The sequence below is a fragment of the Camponotus floridanus genome, unplaced genomic scaffold (genome assembly GCF_003227725.1).
Source record: "Camponotus floridanus strain SB8 unplaced genomic scaffold, Cflo_v7.5 scaffold133, whole genome shotgun sequence".
Classification (NCBI taxonomy): Eukaryota; Metazoa; Arthropoda; class Insecta; order Hymenoptera; family Formicidae; genus Camponotus; species Camponotus floridanus.
In genome coordinates this window covers 142,446-165,124 of record NW_020229252.1, presented here as the reverse complement: position 1 = coordinate 165,124, position 22,679 = coordinate 142,446, and the positions used below count along the sequence as shown (strand labels likewise).

General features: G+C 33.5%; 1 protein-coding gene and 1 pseudogene across 1 annotated transcript; both read right to left on the bottom strand.

The window, feature by feature from the left end:
- Window positions 1-1,840: 1,840 nt before the first annotated feature.
- LOC112637126 lies at window positions 1,841-8,414 on the bottom strand (annotated as a pseudogene).
- Window positions 8,415-17,584: 9,170 nt separating this feature from the next.
- On the bottom strand, window positions 17,585-22,599 carry LOC105253717 (transient receptor potential channel pyrexia). Its single transcript, XM_025406126.1, is given in 8 exon segments — window positions 17,585-17,664; window positions 17,666-18,043; window positions 18,045-19,126; window positions 19,325-19,699; window positions 19,953-20,229; window positions 20,464-20,646; window positions 21,014-21,283; window positions 22,595-22,599. Coding segments are annotated over 8 exon segments (2,634 nt in total). The 3' UTR covers window positions 17,585-17,600.
- Window positions 22,600-22,679: the final 80 nt, after the last annotated feature.

Genomic DNA, 22,679 nt, shown 5'->3' with positions numbered 1-22,679 from the left:
CGGATAAAATGTGAATCTAGGTTTCAGCGACTTGACGTTGCTGATGCAAATCTTTGCTGAGACTGTCATGAATGGCAGTCATCTAAATAACATACACTGTTTGCCATACGAGTACGAGTCAACGTGATAATATACGATGCTTGTTATCGATGCACTTCATCGTCTTTATCGATGCCTCGACTTATATATAAAGAATTATAATTTTATATTTTATAAGATAAAGCTTTTATAAACAAAAATTTTTTATGCAACGTATAATTTAAGATTTATGTACACTAGAAGAAAAAATAATTTCACTCATGGTATTGATTTAATATACGATTAATTTATAAATATTGAATGAATTAACATATTCGTATACTTGTAATGATTTTTAATTGACGGAATTGTATTTAGGCATTTTTCTTAAAATAGTCTCTTTCAAATTATCAAGTGTTTTTGTCCAACTTTCTATGTGTGAAAAAGAGTGGAAATATACATTTATTTCAGAAAATAATCGAAGACTGAAAAGCAAGAAAGTCTTGCTATTGGAGAGAAATATTAAACAAAAATGTATATCACAGGAACAATATTCCAGTCGAGTTTTCGCTTTGAATCAACAGACTCGTACCTTGTTGTCTAGCTTAGGAGCATGGCAATACGATATTGTTCAGTACGATCAATGCAGTACGATATTGTTCAGTACGATCAATGCAGGTAGTTCTTTAAGCTATTTTATTCTTGTTGGTACTATCTATGAATTATTAAATTATTATATATCACGTTTATATTAATAACATAATGTTATTGTGCTAGATTAGTATGTAACAAGGTATTAAAATGTTAGTGTAGCGATAAGTTAATATTATATAGAAATTAGCAATTTGACAGATATGACATATGTAGCAGATAACAAATCTTTACATTAAATATAATTAGAAAATAACTGGATCATAGAATGTCTTTTTAGTAATTTTTACTATTTTTTGTATACTACACAATGCAAGAATTAGTCTGAGTTTTCTAAATATTTTGGCTATTATGTTTGTGCACTCTTCTGCCTCTGGAATTAGTTTAAGTATTGATGACAATTCTATCATATGATTCTTTTTATGTATTTGACTTGTTGAAGATAATTGGAAACATTGAAGAGCTTACTATATATATATGTTCTGTTTTGATATAAACAATATTTAAAAGATTCTATGTTACAATTATTGTTTTATTTCTTATTAATCGGTCCTCAATCTCATTATTTTTTTCATTGTATTTTGTATTTAAGAACCATTTTTATCATCCTATTATTATTTTAATGCTCTTTTACATATTACAAGAAATCAAAAATTCTATTAAATTTAGGTATAATATTTTTAGTACGTATGGAACTCATGTTCGGGCGCTATGATAACGTTCAATGATAACGTTCAGTTGTCTGAGGAATTGGCATACATAGTTGAAAATGATCTTGCACGTAGTCAACACGCAACTTTCTCAGAAAAAGAATGTGACTGTGATTCACGTATCTAAGATTACCGATGTAAAACTCCTCAAGACATCAACCGAATCTGTCTCTACAGAGATGAAATCACGAAAACGGTACACAGCTGGATTACTGGTAAATACAGAATAAATAAATATAACTCTATATTTTATATAATTTATGATATATCTATATAAATCATACTGGAAATGACATGATTCGTTAAATCCACAACTGTTCTTGGATTGCCACGAATTAGATCGTTAAAATTTATAACTGAAGACATTTATAATTATTTTCGATTTGTTAGTTGCTTGAGTATATCACATCTTTGCGTTTTACCTAGAATTTTAGATTCTGTTTCGATAGATCATTCGAGTCTCGGTTTCGCTTTTTTAAAGCAATTCAATTGTTCGACCATATAAAACATTAGGCAATATTAATAATGTTATAAATGCATCGTCAAATCTGCTCTCGGGCGATACTCTCTATCTTGTTCGTCAAGCTATCCAATCTGATACTGATGTCATGTACATTTCTTTAGCTCGGCCACGAGTTCGTCCAGTTGCTGTTGATTACCGTCATTGCTGTATATCCTGTTCATATAATTCGATTTATTCGCGATGATGTTTTGGGGTGGTGACGCGCCGCCACGAAAAATTTTTCGTCACATTTTCTGCTCGCTGGCCAAACGATACAACGACTGAATGAGCTTTCGTGGCAGACGCTTTTCACGCGGATCTTTCGGCCGAATATGCAGGGCATAATGATCCGGTGGATACAACAATAGTGTATTCTTTCTGCAGGCTTGTATTATTTTACACGCATGAGTGTAATCAATCAACTTAGAAAACAGCATATTTTCGAAACGAGCTATTACCTCGGCGTGACGCACCAGTCGTTCGAGACCCGCGCGTCGACGTAACTCCTGGATATCCGACACAGCCAGACCAACCATTAGATTCATTAATATCACTGTTACCAGGATAACGAAGCAAAGAATCATAACATGCGTCGTGCCAGGATACTTAAGTGGCTCATCTTTATTGAGGAATACGTTCTCGAATTCCAGCTCACCGGACATCATAACTATCATCTTAAGCATACTGAGCAACGGATTAGTGAAGGACTTGTAACTGCCGTGCAGCACATTAAAGCTAAGAGAGAAGCCAATTATGAGACAAAAGTAGGCTGTGAGAAATTTGAAGAAATTAATGGACACTCGCGTAAACATTTGTACATAGAGGCCAAACATGGGGAAATAACCGATCACAATCATCAGCTCGATCCAGGTCAGCAGAATACTTACGGCAGCAACGTGATATTGCCATGGATATTGAAATGGAGGAATTAAGATGATGCTGGATGCCACTATCACGCTCCACTGTAACCAGTTTTCCCAGCGTTTAGTATAATAGTAAGTACCATAGGTAATTTGGAAGATCTTTAATCGCAAATAAGCAGGTAATAGTTACTAATAGCCAGAAGAGGAGTGCGCTCAGCTGTTTTTCGTCCCACAAAATCGCGAAGACGAAGCCAGTGAAGAAAGCGACGAAGATTAAATGGAACAGAAGATTGAGCACGAAAAACTTGCGAATACGCTTCCATTTTAAATGGAGAAAACTCTCGCACAATGGATGCTTTAGTATGTAACCTTGATCGTGCTTCACCAGACAGAGCATCAGATCCATTTCTCTGCGACCGCTTGATATCAAAGTTCTAAAATTTAATTGCAATTCCCTGTTTACATTGTTCAGTCCGTCAACATGTAGGGAGATTGCTTGATCGAGAAGCGTCTTAAATTGCAATAACGCATCCGGAGTATAGTGTAGGATGAAGTTAAGAGCGGTGTCACCGTCTTTAGTACGCGCAGTAATGTCGCCATCTTCTGACAACAATATCCTTATTGTGTGCAAACTCTCGTTCAAAGCAGCGATGTGCAGCGGCGTGAAACCGAATTTGTCCGCCTTGTTAACTAATGCGCCTGCCTTTTTAACCAAAAAATAATTTTATTAATTCTATCGTTGAAATAAAAACCATTACTTAAATTTTTTTATTACATAAATGAAATTACTTAATTTATTAAAAAAATCTATTTAAAATTTGAAATTAATTCTTTTATTATTTTAATTAAGAGAAGGTATTCTATCCAGTGAGTTAAAGGAATTTTCATGTACAAACTTGTATTAAAATCTTGATCAGTTCGCTGCTTTTCTTTGGAACTTCAGCATAGAGTAGAGGAGTGCGTCCTTCATTATCCTCTTTGTGTTAAATCTAATCAACTCCTTTATCGTCTCTACAGAGTGGGCGAGTGTTGCCAAGTGCATTGCCGTTTGACCATTCGAGTTTCTTGTCTCAGTCTTTGCGCCGGCGTCCAACAGTAATTTAGAGCATCGCGCGTTACCTTTTTCCGCCGCCAAGTGTAGAAGTGTCGATTTCGTTGTTCCCATTTGAATTGTCACATTCGCACCGTGATCCAACAATAATTTGATGCAATGGACATTGCCCAAAGTAACCGTCACATGCAAAAGCGTCTTTGTATAAACCTATCAACGAATCATAATTAATTCATTGAAGATATCTCAAATATATCTAGAAGAGATACGTTACTTTAATAAGAAATTAATTGTTTTTGCAAAATTCGCTGTATCAGATAATTAGTAGTTTTTTAATTTTACAGCAATTTTTGGTATATAATATTACTTCTCCACTAAATTTATCTTTAAATTGTGGTTGTGATGAAGAAGCACCTGTGGTTTATCAGAACAAGCACCTGCTTGCAGTAGAGTTTCGACGCAATCCACATCATTGTTCAACACGGCGTAATAAAGTGGACTTGTTTTAGCATTCAGATGTGCTCCTGACTTGATCAAGCATTTAACAGTAGCAACGCAACCAGCTGCGGCAGCGCAATGCAACGGGGTAAATTTGTTCTCGAAATCCCACTGACATGGATCAGCACCATGTTTCAATAGCTCCTCTACGATCTTCGTGGACGTGGTACATGCTGCCAGATGTAACGGTGTCCTGGAGATCATGAAAATGTATGATTGTTATCAATGATTTATTATTATTACAAGCTTAATTGACTAATGAATCAAGATATCTGATAATTTACTACTAGCTAGTAAACAAATTATTCTTATCATAAAAAATGAATTATGGTTTTCAAAAGTTTAGCTTTAATTTTTTGATGACAAATATTTAGATTACTTATATCTTAGACTACTTCTATATATTATAAGTGATATAAACCTTCCATCATTGTCGCTCATAGAAACTGGCACGCTTTTTAATAACAAAGCCTTATTTCTACATGGCCCAGCCAGCTAGCAATTAGTAGACACGTATCCGGCCATTCTGCGAGTAATTGTCCCGAAGTATCGGCTGCTCTATTTTCATCAGCCAATACGGTCTCTTGCTCAATTCTGCATGTAAAGTTTTAAGTTAATTATACTAGATAGTTAATTAACATATAAAATGCTAAATTATAAAGATATTAAAATATAAACTAATGTAATTAAAAATTTTATTATTTTATTTATACAGGGTGTCCATCGATTTTCGACCTTAATGAAATAAATAAGTAGATTGGCTCGAATTAAGAAGGAATGACCTGTATTGTTTTGGGATTGTCGCAATAATTAACGAAATATTAAATAAAAAAGATCGGCCAATCTGCGTGAGTAAAAGCGCGCGGCGACGAGAGTCGTCCCACCGTAATCCGATACTACGAGCGCGGCGAAGCGGTGGGCGGGTCGCTCTCCGAGACATGATGGTTGTTTGCGATATATCGCAATACCGCGCCGAAAAATGACCCGTCCCCCCTTTTCGTGGCGAGAAAATGATGCGCTATCATTTCCACACCACCTTGCGGTAGATAGCATGGTGCGCTTTTTTTATAGTGGTTTCCCCCATAGGCCTATTCCACTCTCAATTTAATGCAAAAATTGTTCAAAATGCCGCCCTCCTTCTCGTATGCAAAGTTCGGCCCTTTGAACAATATCGCGAATTGCACGGTGCGCCATATCTGGCGTAATGAGACCGAAGGCCGCAACAATGGCTTCGCGTACTTCGTCTTTTGTAGCTTGACGCCGATCTTCGACTAGTCTTTTTATATGGCCCCATACAAAATAGTCTAAGACATTGAGATCTGGCGACCGTGCTGGCCAGATGATTGGACCATTACGACCCATCCATCTGTCTGGAAAACGCGTGTTTAATATCTCGCGAACTTCTCGACTAAAGTGCGCAGGAGCTCCATCGTGCTGATAAATTATCCGCGTTCGTACGTGGAGTGGTACATTTTCGAGAAGCTCTATTAACACATTTTGCAAAAAATCCGCATAAATTTCGCCATTTAAACGCGGCGGAAGAAAATAGGGACCAATCTGAAAATTTTAAACGAAAATTTTTAGCCGCATTGAAGCCGCAATAAAAGAAAAATATTGCTTTAATTTTATAGTTTACGCTTACTATTAGGTTCCCGATTATTCCAGCCCATACATTTATGGACCAGCGAAATTGGAACGCGCCTTGACGAATGAGATGTGAATTTTTTTCTCCCAATGTAAATAATTACGTGAATTAAATACACCGTTCGGAGTGAAGGTAGATTCATCGGTCCATAGAATAATGTCCGGGAAAGATAAATCCCGTCGACATTGCGCGAGAAATCCTGCGTATGATTTATCGAGAGTGAATGTAATGTAAAAAATTACATAAAATGTAAAAAATTTATGATGACAGTACCTTCACAAAAATTGATCCGTGGTTGAAAATCCCTCGATAAAATGTGTTGCACACGTTGATAATGATACGGGTGTAATTCGTTCACACGTAAAACTTGATGTACCACGTATCGCGAAAAACCAAATTCATGTGCTACACGACGCACGCTAGTTCCAGGATTTTCGTAAACTGCATCGAGAATCCTTTCTTTATCTCGTACATGAAGACGCATTCCTGAACCGGTTATCTCGACATTATGCACAAGACACTCAGTTTCACGTAATTGCTGCACAACACCTAAAATTGTACGTACATTTGGTTTTTGTGTATGCCCGGGAAATCGTTCCGCGTAAATTGCGGCCGCGCGATGAGTATTTTCTCCCGCTAGCCCGTATACCACAATCATGTCCGTATATTCCTGCGGAGTATACTTCATTTTCACTGGTAATTAACTGCGCGAACATAAGATTTTTACTAAGCGTCTTAGCTCTCGCACGTTGTTGCCAGACTGCGTACGCCAGCAGCACGCAACTACAGCTAAGCGGACATGTGAGTGTAATCATAGTGCGCAGGCGTCGAACTCACACGTACGCTTACACTCACATGTCCGCTCAGCTGTCAGCTGTAGTTGCGTGCTGCTGGCGTACGCAGTCTGGTAACAGCGTGCGAGAGCTAAGACGTTTTAATAAAAATCTTGTGTTTGCGTAGTAAATTAACAGAGAAAATGAAGTGTACTCTGCAGGAATATACGGATATGATTGTGACATACGGACTAGCGGGAGAAAATACTTATCGTGCGGCCGCAATTTACATGGAATCATTTCTCGGGCGTGCACGAAAACCAAGTGGCCGTACAATTTTACGTGTTGTGCAATAATTATGTGAAACTGAGTGTCGTGCATAATATCGGGATAACCCATCCAGCAGTGCGTCTTCGTGTATGAGATGAAGAAAGGATTCTTGAAGAATTTTATCATCGTATCACATTATCAATGTGTGCAATACATTTTATCGAGGTATTTTCAACCACGAATCAATTTTTGGTAAAGGTACTGTCCATTAATTTTTTACATTTACGATATATTCAGCGTATAGTAAATGGCATTTTGAATAATTTTTAAATTGAGAGTGGAATAGGCCTATGGGGGAAACCACTATAAAAAAAGCGCACCATGCTATCTACCGCAAGGTGGTGTGGAAATGATAGCGCATCATTTTCTCGCCACGAAAAGGGGGGACGGGTCATTTTTCGGCGCGGTATTGCGATATATCGCAAACAACCATCATGTCTCGGAGAGCGACCCCCCACCGCTTCGCCGCGCTCGTAGTATCGGATTACGGTGGGACGACGTCGCCGCGCGCTTTTACTCACGCAGATTGGCCGATCTTTTTTATTTAATATTTCGTTAATTATTGCGACAATCTCAAAACAATATAGGTCCTTCCTTTAATTCGAGCCAATCTACTTCTTTATTTCATTAAAGTCAAAAATCGACGGACACCCTGTATAAAGTATTTTAATATATGTAAAATAGATTAGTTAAATAAAATGATCAATGTAGAAATAGAATGATTTTTAACAACAGAAAAAATTTTTATTAACAGAAATATGTAACATCAAATAGGAATATACGCAATAAATAAATTAAGAAGCATGACAAATTTTATTTAAAATTTTATTTTTTATCATTATTTATTTATTTAATTTATCTTAATGCAACACTCATAAATTAGAAACGCTAATATCATTCCGTACTCATCTGCGGACGTGGCCAACGATATGTTAAGCTTGCGATCCTCATTTTTGTTGAGAGTCACACATTGAAATTCTTTCAGAACCTTTTGTAGAGCATCGCCATGAAGAATAGGAATCAGAGATAAAGCTGTCTTGCCTCCCGGAAGATTCGTTAATGCTACTTCGATCTCCTCCTTGCTCCAAGGTTGTTCCTGCGTCGACTCGTCTTGTGATGCGTGACATATGATAGATTCCAAGCTGTCCTCGGAACTGCTATATGCTTTCCCGCTCATCCAAATATTTTCATGTGGTTTCTAAATATAATCTACATGAAGACATAAAAAAATCGAAAAACCATCGATGATTATTTTTTTCACTGACCTTGTTCATAATGTCGCATCTCTTGTTTTTGGCAGTCTGTGTCCTCGGCGTTGTTTCTTGTGTCAAACTACCGAAGAGTCTCTCGAAGTTCTTATTGAGAATCGACATAGTCAGATTTTTCTTTGGTCTTTTATTCGTAAAAAAAATACTCTGATCAAATTGACATACATTACATCTACATTGCGATTGGTAGAAATTGATCTTTTGCACTTGAGGAGACTTTCATAATGAACCGTCATTTAATTTGATGTAACAACTCGAATGGCGAATGGAGGCGACAATAATTATTTATGTTTGATTTAGATGCATAGTAAAATATTATGTTTATTATTTCATTTATTATTTATCATGATATTAGAATATTCAGTATCAAATTTTGTATAATGTTAAACTACATGAAATTTGTAAAAATACAATAGTTCTCTATATCCGTTAGTTTATATATGATTTATTCGCTGTAAAAAATTTCATCAGGATGTAACGATGCACCCCGAAAGGCGTCGCATCTGTCACGGGGTGGAACCTGAGCCGCCTCCGACGCTCGCTAGCATCGCGACGTCTTCCGAGAAAACCTGATTCCATCGGGGAATATAATTGCTAAATTTAAAGACCGGTAAATTTAAAGCCGAACAGCTGAGATACGAATATCGCGATAAGAACCATCGTAAGAAGCTCGATAAAAACACCGCCGCCGAGCGCCGTAATTGACGCGCCGCTTTAAACCAGCGCATCGCAAACCAACGTTTCACCCCAGTATATACAGTAGCGCAACTCCCTGTCGGCACCTTTGAAGTTTGTGTAGCATAAAATGAAATGCGCATGCGTGAAGTCAGCGAGTATACCAGTACTGCCATCTGTACTTTCCTCTCACTCTCTCCTTTGATTTTCGTTCTCTTTCTAACACATTATAATATATAATATAAATTAAATTCAATAAAACTTGAACATATATATATATATATATATATATATATATATATAAAAATTGTGAAAAATATAATACAAAATATATAATGCAAATATATATAAAAAATAGTATATATGACATGATGTGAATATTAATTAACCATTTTATATATCATATATATAACTGATAGAAAAGAATGAAAAGATATATACTCATAATACTCATATAATTTATAATATATTTACATATTAATACTTACATATATAATTTTTAATATATTTATATATTAATTGTACATACATATATTCTATATATACAATTCAAAAACTTAAAATGAAAAAAAACATTTAGAAATATATGTGTATATTTGTTAATAATATATATTATTAACAAATATATATTTCTTGTTTCTTTCTTCATTTTGATCATAAATATATATATTTTATATAATAAACTTTAAGTGATTGTAGTCTTAATCTAAATGTTTTTTTTTAATTTTAAGTTTTTGAAAAAAAAAAAAAAATATATATATATATATATACAGGGTCTACCAAAAGTGTGGAAACCCCTAAATATCTCGGAAAATATACGTTTTACAGAAAAGTGTTTCCAACAAAAGTTGTAGGGTTTAAGAAGATCTATATACTGATTCTATCAGTTTGACCTTGGATGGCGTCGTCAAGGTCAGGTCAAGGTCACATTGACTTTTTTAAATGACACCCCCTACATTTGATTGCATATTCTTATAGCTTAATTCAAGAGCTTTCCAAAACACTATAATAATGTTCATTTTTATTAAGTACTTTGCGAGTTATGAGGGTTGAATGATAGAGTAGCGCCGGTATTAACATTAAAGAAAACACATAGTTGTTTCTAAGAAAAAATATGTAATTTGCAATTAACAAATACATATTTTTTCTTAAAATCAACTGTATATTTTCTTTACACCAATTGATTCCTCTCATTATTTTGTACATAAAAGTAGTAATATAAGATAATCGAAAAATGAATATTTTACAAGATATTTTATGATTTATGTAAAATTAAGAAATGATTTCAAGCCTTATAACTCAAAAAGTACTTAACGAAAAGGTACTTAATTATAGTGTTTTGGAAAGCTCTCGAGATAAGCTACAAGAATATGTAAAGAGAAAATGTAGATTCCACTTAAGAAATTGAAGGTGACCTTCATGTGACCTTCAAATAACTCTTCAAGGTCAAACCAATGGTACCATCTTATGTCCCCCTTGAAACCATACAACTTTTGTCTGAAACATTTTTCTGTATCTCCTATAGTTTTCGAGAAATTTTAGTCCGTCACTTAAAATGACTCACCCTGTATATATAGAATATATGTATGTACAATTAATATATAAATATATTAAAAATTATATATATATAAGTATTAATATGTAAATATATTATAAATTATATATGAGTATTATGAGTATACAGGGTCTACCAAAAGTGTGGAAACCCCTAAATATCTCGGAAAATATACGTTTTACAGAAAAGTGTTTCCAACAAAAGTTGTAGGGTTTAAGAAGATCTATATACTGATTCTATCAGTTTGACCTTGGATGGCGTCGTCAAGGTCAGGTCAAGGTCACATTGACTTTTTTAAATGACACCCCCTACATTTGATTGCATATTCTTATAGCTTAATTCAAGAGCTTTCCAAAACACTATAATAATGTTCATTTTTATTAAGTACTTTGCGAGTTATGAGGGTTGAAATAATTTCTTAATTTTACATAAACCATAAAATATCTAGTAAACCATTCATTTTTCGATTATCTTACCTTCATACTTTTATGTACAAAATAATGAAAGGAATCAATTGGTGTAAAGAAAACATACAGTTGTTTTTAAGAAAAAATATGGAATTGTTAATTGCAAATTACATATTTTTTCTTAGAAACAACTATGTGTTTTCTTTACACCAATTGATTCCTCTCATTAATTTGTACATAAAAGTATGAAGGTAAGATAATCGAAAAATGAATGGTTTACTAGATATTTTATGGTTTATGTAAAATTAAGAAATTATTTCAACCCTCATAACTCGCAAAGTACTTAATAAAAATGAACATTATTATAGTGTTTTGGAAAGCTCTTGAATTAAGCTATAAGAATATGCAATCAAATGTAGGGGGTGTCATTTAAAAAAGTCAATGTGACCTTGACCTGACCTTGACGACGCCATCCAAGGTCAAACTGATAGAATCAGTATATAGATCTTCTTAAACCCTACAACTTTTGTTGGAAACACTTTTCTGTAAAACGTATATTTTCCGAGATATTTAGGGGTTTCCACACTTTTGGTAGACCCTGTATATCTTTTCATTCTTTTCTGCTATTAGTTATATGTGACATATAAAATGGTTAATTAATATTCACATCATGTCATATATATTATTTTTTATATATGTTTGCATTATATATTTTATATTATATTTTTCACGATTTCTTTATGTACATATATTCAAGTTTTATTGAATTTAATTTATATTACATATTATAATGTGTTAGAAAGAGAACGAAAACCAAAGGAGAGAGTGAGAGGGAAGTGCAGATGGCAGTACTGGTATACTCGCTGACTTTACGCATGCGCATTTCATTTTATGCTACACAAAATCGGGAGAGTTGCGCTACTGTATATACTGTGGTTTCACCATACTCTGTCGAATCCGCTCACTAAAATCCGCAACCGCACTACTTCTGCAACGGCATTCGCGGCCAAAGCGCACTTGTAAAACACGCGACTCCGCCTTAAAAGGCGACGTGCGATCCCGGGGGGCCGCGCACCCCGCACAATCGATATATCGATCGCCTGACGCGCGCCCCATCTATCTTCGCATCGCGCGAAACACACGCACACAATCATCCGCGCCTTTTCATCTGTACATACACACACACACTCACACGCATTCACTTGTATACACAACACATTTAGACAAAATACATTTTCTTATTACACACGAACCGAGTAATTCTTTCTCCTGGATCTGACGGCTATTCGAACTGCAATCAGTGCGAAGCGACAAAGTTACAAGTTTTGTATCAAAACATTTCGAGTTGCTAGTTTTTTAAAAAGCGGAAAAACTAATGAGTGCAAAGAATTAAATCAGCTCGTCGCTATATTCTACCAACAATGTTGATTCCGCGATTAGCGCACAATATGCTGTTTCACAGTATGAGATTTTTCTATACAAATGTTAATACTTAACCATGATTCATCATGAAATACCCGTTAGATCAGTCGGGCAATTAATTTTCTCCATGTTGAATTGTCGATTTCCTGCTGCGCGCTCTTGCTTGCTAGATACTTAAGTGATTGTTCTGACTCTGCATACCCACATTATATACGAGGTCTGTCCCAAAAGTATCGACCTACCTCCATTTTTCGGCGCTTGGCTTATTCTTCGTCATCCGGTTGGTGGCATCCTTCGAAGTAGTCCCCATTTGATTGAACAAGACGCTCATATCGATGCTTCCACTTCCCAAAGCAGTCTTGAAAATCAGTTATTGGAATCGCCTTTAGTGCATTCGTCGCATTGGTTTCAACAGTCTTCTTGTCGTCGAATCGGTGTCCTTTAAGCGGCATTTTCAATCGAGGAAATAGCCAAAAGTCGCAGGGAGCTATGTCGGGACTGTACGGAGGCTGGCGAAGCTGTACCACACTGTGTTTTGATAAATATTGCTGCACAAGGTTTGATGCATGCGCTGGAGCATTGTCGTGGTGAAGAAGCCAGTCACCGGTTTGCCAAAAGTGCGGTCGTTTTCTTCTAATTGCATCACGCAATCTTTTCAAAATTTCAACGTAGTACTCTTTCTTGATCATCTGACCTGCAGGAGCATATTCGTGATGCACGACGCCTTCATAATCGAAAAAAACAATCAACATTGACTTGATTTTGCTCCGACTTTGACGTGCTTTTTTTGGTCGGGGTGAAGAAGCATGCTTCCACTGCGAAGACTTGTTTTGTTTCAGGATCAAACCCATGATTCATCACCAGTAATAAAGCAAAACTTGATGCAAATTCGTTGCTCAACTTTTTCGGTCATTTTTCGCTACTTAAAAATCCGACGAACGTGAAAAAGACACTGTAAACAAATACACACTGCGTATGAACTATACGTCCTACTAGTGTCGGCGACCAACCGATAAGTTCGTAAGGTCCTACTGTTGATGTTCCTGCCTGGTAGAGATCGCTAGAACACTTTGGTGCGAAGATATAAATGCAGGTCGGATACTTTTGGGACAGACCTCGTACGCATATTTATAAAAAAACATGTAATACATTTAACTCCCATAAATCTCTCGCATTTCTCTTCTTTTTTTGTAGCGGAGAAGATATAGAAAAGAAGAAAATCTCTGACAGTACAAATACTTTTCCTATGGAATCCTTGCTGGGAACGATTATCTTATTATTAATAATATCATTCGAAACAATCAGCATGCGTATTTTTTTAAAAAAAATTTTTAATTAATTGAAAGACACGAAAAAATATATTTTAAGAATTCGTTTGTGCAACGAAAACGGTTGATTTATTTCCACTTCAAATTAAAAGACAAGTTAAAGAAGGAAACAATCTAATTAAGAAAATGCTAATTTATACTATTCATATTTTAGTACTAAATATGTACATATATATTTTAATTATTAAAATGCTTTATACATTTCGAAAGATTTATTTTCTGTATAACAGTTACATGATTTTTTTCTAAAAAAATTATAAATCTGAAGAAGATAAATAATGTTTTCTTCGTTATTTTAGTGATATTAATAATAAAATATTAGTAACATTAATTATTTTTTAATAATTTTTATATAAATATAAATTTTCAGGTAGAAAAAGTAGTAATTTTGATGTCATTTTCATGTAATTTAGCGTCAAAATAATTACATTTGCTACCTGAGATGTATATTTTGCTATTGAAATATCGTATCAAAATGTAATCTTTAATAATAATATCCTGGTAGCAAGCGCACATCATTTTGACGTATCCAAACTGATCATTTTTGGACATATGTCGCTTTACCAGCGTTTTTGAATAAATTAGTTTAATCGAGCCAAGATTCTTTTAAAGAATAAAATAGCTATAATTGTGCAATGGTGCTTTTGAATTGATTAATCTGCTTTCGAAAACGTTATTAAATACATTATTATGCTAAGAAAAAGACGTCAAAATTCGATACATGTTATGATGTCAATATTCTGTGACAATAGACCGTTACTTTTATGTCCTAAAAACGTCTTATCGTAATGTCAAGAATAGTCAATGAATGATCAGTTTGAAATATCAAAATGAAATGTGCTTGCTACTTGGATACTTTGTGTATATAAATAGAATGATATTATGTTTACTATTGAATGCATATCATCTCCAGCATTTGTATTGAAATTTTGAATTTTGGATCAGATCTGACTTCTATTTTCGTAACGTTTATTATAAATCCTTAACATCGTTTTTCACAACATGTATCATTTTAGCGTTATTCCGATGAATATCATCTCATGACGTCGTTGATAATTTTAAGATATAATTTGTAGCATTGATGTCATAATAAAATAAATAAAGAGTATACTTATTTGTTTTAAGTGGATGTCGTTAGTAATTCGACAGTGCGAAAAACGATGTATATGTTCTATCCAAACTGGCAGTACGATTGTTACAATTTTTTGGATTTTTATAAAAAATGAAAAAGATTAATACCTGATTTAACCACGATGATATGTAATTCTATCTATATAATACTCAGATTTTATCAGTTCGTTTTGTTCGTTTGCTCGACAACCGAAAGAGAGCAGAAACCGCTGTAAATTTTGAAAGAGTAGTTTATAAACAATGTAGCGAAACTATCCGAAGAACGATATCGTGAGCAGTATGTAGGCGTTTTACTAACGGCATGTAAATCTGTCCCTGTAGACAGATATGCAATTGCCTCCGTAGCAGCAATCACCGCATCTTATGTTAGTCGGGAACAGTGGTGATGGGATAAGAAAATTTGCAATCTTAAGAGTGATCTCAATTAAACAAATATAGCTGAATGGATCATGTATTAAAACGCGAATCAAATCTCAATGAAAATTATGACAACATATTTCTCAAAGTTTATCTTAAAATAAAAATTGTATTGAAATTTCTTTATACATTACAGTCATATTGCGAATTCATATAGAAATTGATCTTTTGCACTTGAGAAGCGACATTCACAATCAATCGTCGTTTGATTTGCTATAGCAACTCGAATGGCGAGTGAGAGGCGACAATAATTGTGTTTGATTTAGGCATACTTCCTTATCATCATTGTAAGAAATCCATATTTTTTAATTTTCTATTTAACATTGATATTTTCATTTTTAAGGACGTGGCAGCACACCGAAAACATTCTTCATTCTTCTTCATTCTTCCGGTCAAATTGTGAATCTGGATTTCAGCGACTTGCTGATGCAAATCTTCGCTGAGGCTATAATGAATGGTAGTCATCTAAATAACATACACTGTTTGCCATATGAGTACGAGTCAACGTGATAATATACGATGATCGTTATCGATGCACTTCATTGTCTTTATCGATGCCTCGATTTATATATAAAGAATCATAATTTTATATTTTATAAGATAAAGCTTTTATAAACAAAAATTTTTCATGCAACGTATAATTTAAGATTTATGTACACTAGAAGAAAAAATAATTTCACTCATGGTATTGATTTAATATACGATTAATTTATAAATATTGAATGAATTAACATATTCGTATACATGTAATGATTTTTAGTTGACGGAATTGTATTTAGGCATTTTTCTTAAAATAGTCTCTTTCAAATCATCAAGTGTTTTTGTCAAACTTTCTGTGTGTGAAAAAGAGTGGAAATATACATTTATTTCAGAAAATAATCGAAGACTGAAAAGCAAGAAAGTCTTGCTATTGGAGAGAAATATTAAACAAAATATACATCACAGGAATATACATCACAGGAACAATATTCCAGTCGAGTTTTCGCTTTGAATCAACAGACTCGTACCTTGTTGTCTAGCTTAGGAGCATGGCAATACGATATTGTTCAGTACGATCAATGCAGTACGATATTGTTCAGTACGATCAATGCAGGTAGTTCTTTAAGCTATTTTATTCTTGTTGGTACTATCTATGAATTATTAAATCATTATATATCACGTTTATATTAATAACATAATGTTATTGTGCTAGATTAGTATGTAACAAGGTATTAAAATGTTAGTGTAGCGATAAGTTAATATAATATAGAAATTAGCAATTTGAAAGATACGACATATGTAGCAGATAACAAATCTTTACATTAAATATAATTAGAAAATAACTGGATCATAGAATGTCTTTTTAGTAATTTTTACTAACTTTTTAGTAATTTTTAGTAATTTTTACTTTTTTTTGTATACTACACAATGCAAGAATTAGTCTGAGTTTTCTAAATATTTTGGCTATTATGTTTGTGCACTCTTCTGCCTCTGGAATTAGTTTAAGTATTGATGACAATTCTATCATATGATTCTTTTTATGTATTTGACTTGTTGAAGATAATTGGAAACATTGAAGAGCTTACTATATATATATGTTCTGTTTTGATATAAACAATATTTAAAAGATTCTATGTTACAATTATTGTTTTATTTCTTATTAATCGGTCCTTAATCTCATTATTTTTTTCATTGTATTTTGTATTTAAGAACTACTTTTATCATCCTATTATTATTTTAATGTGCTTTTTTACATATTACAAGAAATCAAAAATTTTATTAAATTTAGGTATAATATTTTTAGTACGTATGGAACTCATGTTGGGCGCTATGATAACGTTCAATGATAACGTTCAGTTGTCTGAGGAATTGGCATACATAGTTGAAAATGATCTTGCACGTAGTCAACACGCAACTTTCTCAGAAAAAGAATGTGACTGTGATTCACGTATCTAAGATCACCGATGTAAAACTCCTCAAGACATCAACCGAATCTGTCTCTACAGAGATGAAATCACGAAAACGGCACACAGCTGGATTACTGGTAAGTACAGAATAAAAAAATATAACTCTATATTTTATATAATTTATGATATATCTATATAAATCATACTGGAAATGACATGACTCGTTAAATCCACAACTGTTCTTGGATTGCCACGAATTAGATCGTTAAAATTTATAACTGAAGACATTTATAATTATTTTCGATTTGTTAGTTGCTTGAGTATATCACATCTTTGCGTTTTATCTAGAATTTTAGATTCTGTTTCGATAGATCATCCGAGTCTCGGTTTCGCTTTTTTAAAGCAATTCAATTGTTCGACCATATAAAACATTAGGCAATATTAATAATGTTATAAATGCATCGTCAAATCTACTCTCGTGCGATACTCTCTATCTTGTTCGTCAAGCTATTCAACCTGATACTGATGTCATGTACATTCCTTTAGCTCGGCCACGAGTTCGTCCAGTTGCTGTTGATTACCGTCATTGCTGTATATCCTGTTCATATAATTCGATTTATTCGCGATGATGTTTTGGGGTGGTGACGCGCCGCCATGAAAAATTTTTCGTCGCATTTTCTGCTCGCTGGCCAAACGATACAACGACTGAATGAGCTTTCGTGGCAGACGCTTTTCACGCGGATCTTTCGGCCGAATATGCAGGGCATAATGATCCGGTGGATACAACAATAATGTATTCTTTCTGCAGGCTTGTATTATTTTACACGCATGAGTGTAATCAATCAACTTAGAAAACAGCATATTTTCGAAAGGAGCTATTATCTCGGCATGACGCACCAATCGTTGGAAACCTGCGTAACTCCTGGATATCCGACACAGCCATACCAATCATTAGATTCATTAGTATCACTCTCACCAGGATAACGAAGCAAAGAAGCATAACATGCGTTGTGCCAGTATACTCAAGTGGCACATCTTTACTTTTGTCATCTTTATCGAAGAAAATATCCTCGAATTCCAGCTCACCGGACATCATAATCATCATCTTAAGCAGACTGATCAACGGATTAGCGAAGGAATCGTGATTGTGATGTAGCACATTAAAACTAAGAGCAAAGCCGATTATGAGACAAAAGTAGGCTATGAGAAATTTGAAGAAATGGATGGACACTCGCATAAACATTTGCACATAGAGGCCAAACATGGGAAAACAACCGATCACAATCATCAGCTTGATCCAGGCCAGCAGAATACCTACGGCAGCAACGTGATATTGCCATTGATGCGCTGGCGAAATCAGTATGAGGCTGGATGCCACTATCACGGTTCACTGTAACCAGTTTTCCCAACGTTTAGTATAATAGTAAATACCATAGGTGATTTGGAAGATCTCTTTACTCGCAGATAAGCAGGTAAAACTTAATAATGGCCAGAAGAGGACACTGCTCAGCTGTTCATTGTGTCATAAATATGTCACGCAGATGAAGCTGGTGAAAAAAGCGACGAAGATTAAATGGAACAGGAAATTGAGCACGAAAAACTTGCGAATACACCTCCATTTTAGATGGAGAAAACTTTCGCACAGATGCTTTAGTATGTGACCTTGATCCTGCTCCACCAGACAGAGCATCAGATCCATTTCTCTGCAACTGCTCGATATCAAAGGCCTAAAATTTAATAGTAAGTTACAATTTACATTGTTCAGCCTGTCAACTTGTAGGGAGATTGCTTGATCGAGACGCGTCTTAAATTGCAATAACGCATCTGGAGTACACTGTATGATGAAGTTAAGAGCGATGTCACCGTCCTTAGTACGCGCAGTAATGTCGCCACCTTTTGACAACAACATCCCCGTGTTGTGCGAATTTTCGTTCAAAGCAGCGATGTGCAGCGGCGTGAAACCGAATTTGTCCGCCTTGTTAATTGATGCGCCTGTCTTTTTAATCAAAAAATAATTTTATTAATTCTATCGTTGGAATAAAAACCATTACTTAAACTTTTTTATTACATAAATGGAATTACTTAACGTAATTTATTTAAAAAATCTATTTAAAATTTGAAATTAATTTTTTTGTTATTTTAATTAAAAGAAGGTATTCTACCCAGTGAGTTAAAGGAATTTTCATGTACAAACTTGTATTAAAATTTTGATCATTTCGCTGTTTTCATTTGGAACTGCAGCATAGTGTAGAGGAGTGCGACCTTCATTATCCTCTTCGTCCACCTTTGCGCCAAATGTAATCAACTCTTTTATCGTCTCTACAGATTGGGCGAGCGTTGCCAAGTGCATTGCCGTTTGACCATTAGAGTTTTTTGTCTCAGTCTTTGCGCCGGCGTCCAACAGTAATTTAATGCATCGTGGGTCACCTTTTTACACCGCCAAGTGTAGAGGTGTCGATTTCGTTGGTTCCATTTGAATTTTCACATTCGCATCGTGATCCAATAGCAATTTGATGCAATGGACATTGCCCAAAGTAACCGCCACATGCAAAGGTGTCTTTTTATAAACCTATCAACGAATCATAATTAATTTATTGAATATATCTTAAATATATCTAGAAGAGATACGTTACTTTGGTAAGAAATTAATTGTTTCGCTGCAAAATTCGCTGTATCAGATAATTAGTAGTTTGCCTTTTTAATTTTACAGCAATTTTTGGTATATAATATTACTTCTCCACTAAATTTATCTTTAAATTGTGGTTGTAATGAAAAAGCACCTGTGCTTTATCAGGACTAGCATCTGCTTGCAGTAGAAGCACCTGTGAGTTATCAGGACGAGCACCTGCTTGCAGTAGAGTTTCGACGCAATCCACAGCATTGTTCAGCACCGCGTAATAAAGTGGACTTCTTTTAACATTCACATGTGCCCCTGACTTGATCAAGCATTTAACAGTAGCAACGCAACCAGCTGCGGCAGCGCAATGCAACGGGGTACATTTCTCCTCGAAATCCCACCTACATGGATCTGCACCATGTTTCAATAGCTCCTCCACGATCTCCGTAGACGTGGTGCACGCTGCCAGATGTAGCGGTGTCCTGATGATAATGGAAATGTATAATTTTTATCAATGATTTATAATTACAGGTTTAATTGATTAATGAATCAAGGTATCTGATAATTTACTACTAGCTAGTAAATAAATTATTCCTATCATAAAAAATGAATTATGGTTTTCAAAAGTTTAGTTCAGTTTTTGATGATAATTGAAGTTTATTTCAATTTTTTGATGATAAATATTTAGACTTCTATATATTATAAGTGATATAAACCTTCCATCATTGTCCGTCGTAGAAACTGGCGCGCCTTTGTCTAACAAAGCCTTAGCTATTTTTACATGACCTAGCCAGCTAGAAATCAGTAAACATGTATCCGGCCATCCAGCAAGTAGTTGTCCCGCAGTTATAATATCCGCTGCTCTATTTTCGTCAGCCAATACAGTCTCTTGCTCAGTTCTGCATGTAAAGTTTTAAGTTAATTATAGATAGTTAATTAACATATAAAGCTAAATTATAAAGATATTAAAATATTGTAATTAAAAATTTTATTATTTTACTTATATAAAGTATCTTAATATATGTAAAATAGATTAGTTAAATAACATGATCAATGTAGAAATAGAATGATTTTTAATAACAGAAACAATTTTTATTAACAGAAATATGTAACATCAAATAGGAATATACACAATAAATAAATTAAGAAGCATAACATTCTATTTAAAATTCTATTTTTTTATCATTATTTATTTATTTATTTTTATTTATTTATTGTATCTTAATGCAACACGCATAAATTAGAGACGCTAATATCATTCCGTACTCATCTGCACACGTGACCAACGATATGTTATGCTTGCGATCCTCATTTTTGTTGAGAGTCACACATTGAAATTCTTCCAGAACCTTTTGTAGAGCATCGCCACGAAGAGTAGGAATCAGAAATAAAGCTGTGTCGCCTCCCGGAAGTTTCAGTAATGCTACTTCGATCTCTTTTTTGCTCCAAGGTGTCTCCGCGTTATCAGCTCGTCTTGTGTCATGATATATGATAGATTCCAAGTTTTCGGAGCTAGGGCATGACAGCAGAACTGGCCTAAAAAATTACCCTTTTAAAAAAAATGTAAAAAAAGGTGCTAAGTCCGCGTAAAAAACAATATATATATATATGTATTTGCAAAATAGTATATTATTAATTGTAAAAAACTACTGTATTGTATACGTAAAAAACAGTATATGTATTTGCAAAATAGTGTATTATTAACTGTAAAAAACTACTGTATTGTATATCCTACAAAAATAATGATATCAAAAAAATTGCGCTAAGTGAAAATAAAAACTTAAAATATTTTAACTAAAAAAAATTGTTTTAATTTCCTACAAATAATATTAAAAAGTTGCGCCAACTGAATAAAAATTTTTATTATAAAATATGCATATTTCTTTTTTATTTTTAATATTAAAAGAAAAATGATATTAAATGAATTGTAATATATCTATTATAAAAAATCGTTGAAAATATGAACAATCATATACATTGCAATAATCATATGCATATATCTTGAAAAGTTTAATTAAAAAAGAAAATAGAAAATGATAATACAAAATACAAAATTAAAAATTATTAAAAAAATTAAAAATTAGAAATTAATAAATAAAAAATAAAAATTTATATAAAAATTAAAAATTAATACATATAAAAAAATTTTAGTTAAAAAACTTAGCGCTGCTAATTTCATTAGCACATTGTTCAGCGTAGCAGCGCTAAGTTTTTGAACTAAAATTTTTTTATATGTATTAATTTTTAATTTTTATATAAATTTTTATTTTTTATTTATTAATTTCTAATTTTTAATTTTTTTAATAATTTTTAATTTTGTATTTTGTATTATCATTTTCTTTTTTTTTTTTTAATTAAACTTTTCAAGATATATGCATATGATTATTGCAATGTATATGATTGTTCATATTTTCAACGATTTTTTATAATAGATATATTACAATTCATTTAATATCATTTATCTTTTAATATTGAAAATAAAAAAGAAATATGTCTATTTTATAATAAAAATTTTTATTTAGTTGGCGCAACTTTTTAATATTATTTGTAGGAAATTAAAACAATTTTTTTTAGTTAAAATATTTTAAGTTTTTATTTTCACTTAGCGCAATTTTTTTGATATCATTATTTTTGTAGGATATACAATACAGTAGTTTTTTACAGTTAATAATACACTATTTTGCAAATACATATACTGTTTTTTACGCGGACTTACCTTTTTTTACCTTTTTTTTAAAAGAGTAATTTTTTAGGGATTTTATATTTACTCGCGGCATTTAATGCGGAACAAGTAAAACGATCGCGGCTCTTCGAGCGGTACGATCTGACTATTTTACATTTACTCGCAGCATTTTATGCGGAACGAGTATAAAATATGTAAAAAATTCGTGGCCTTATGGCAGATCGAATAAATTGGGAGACAGTTAACTCG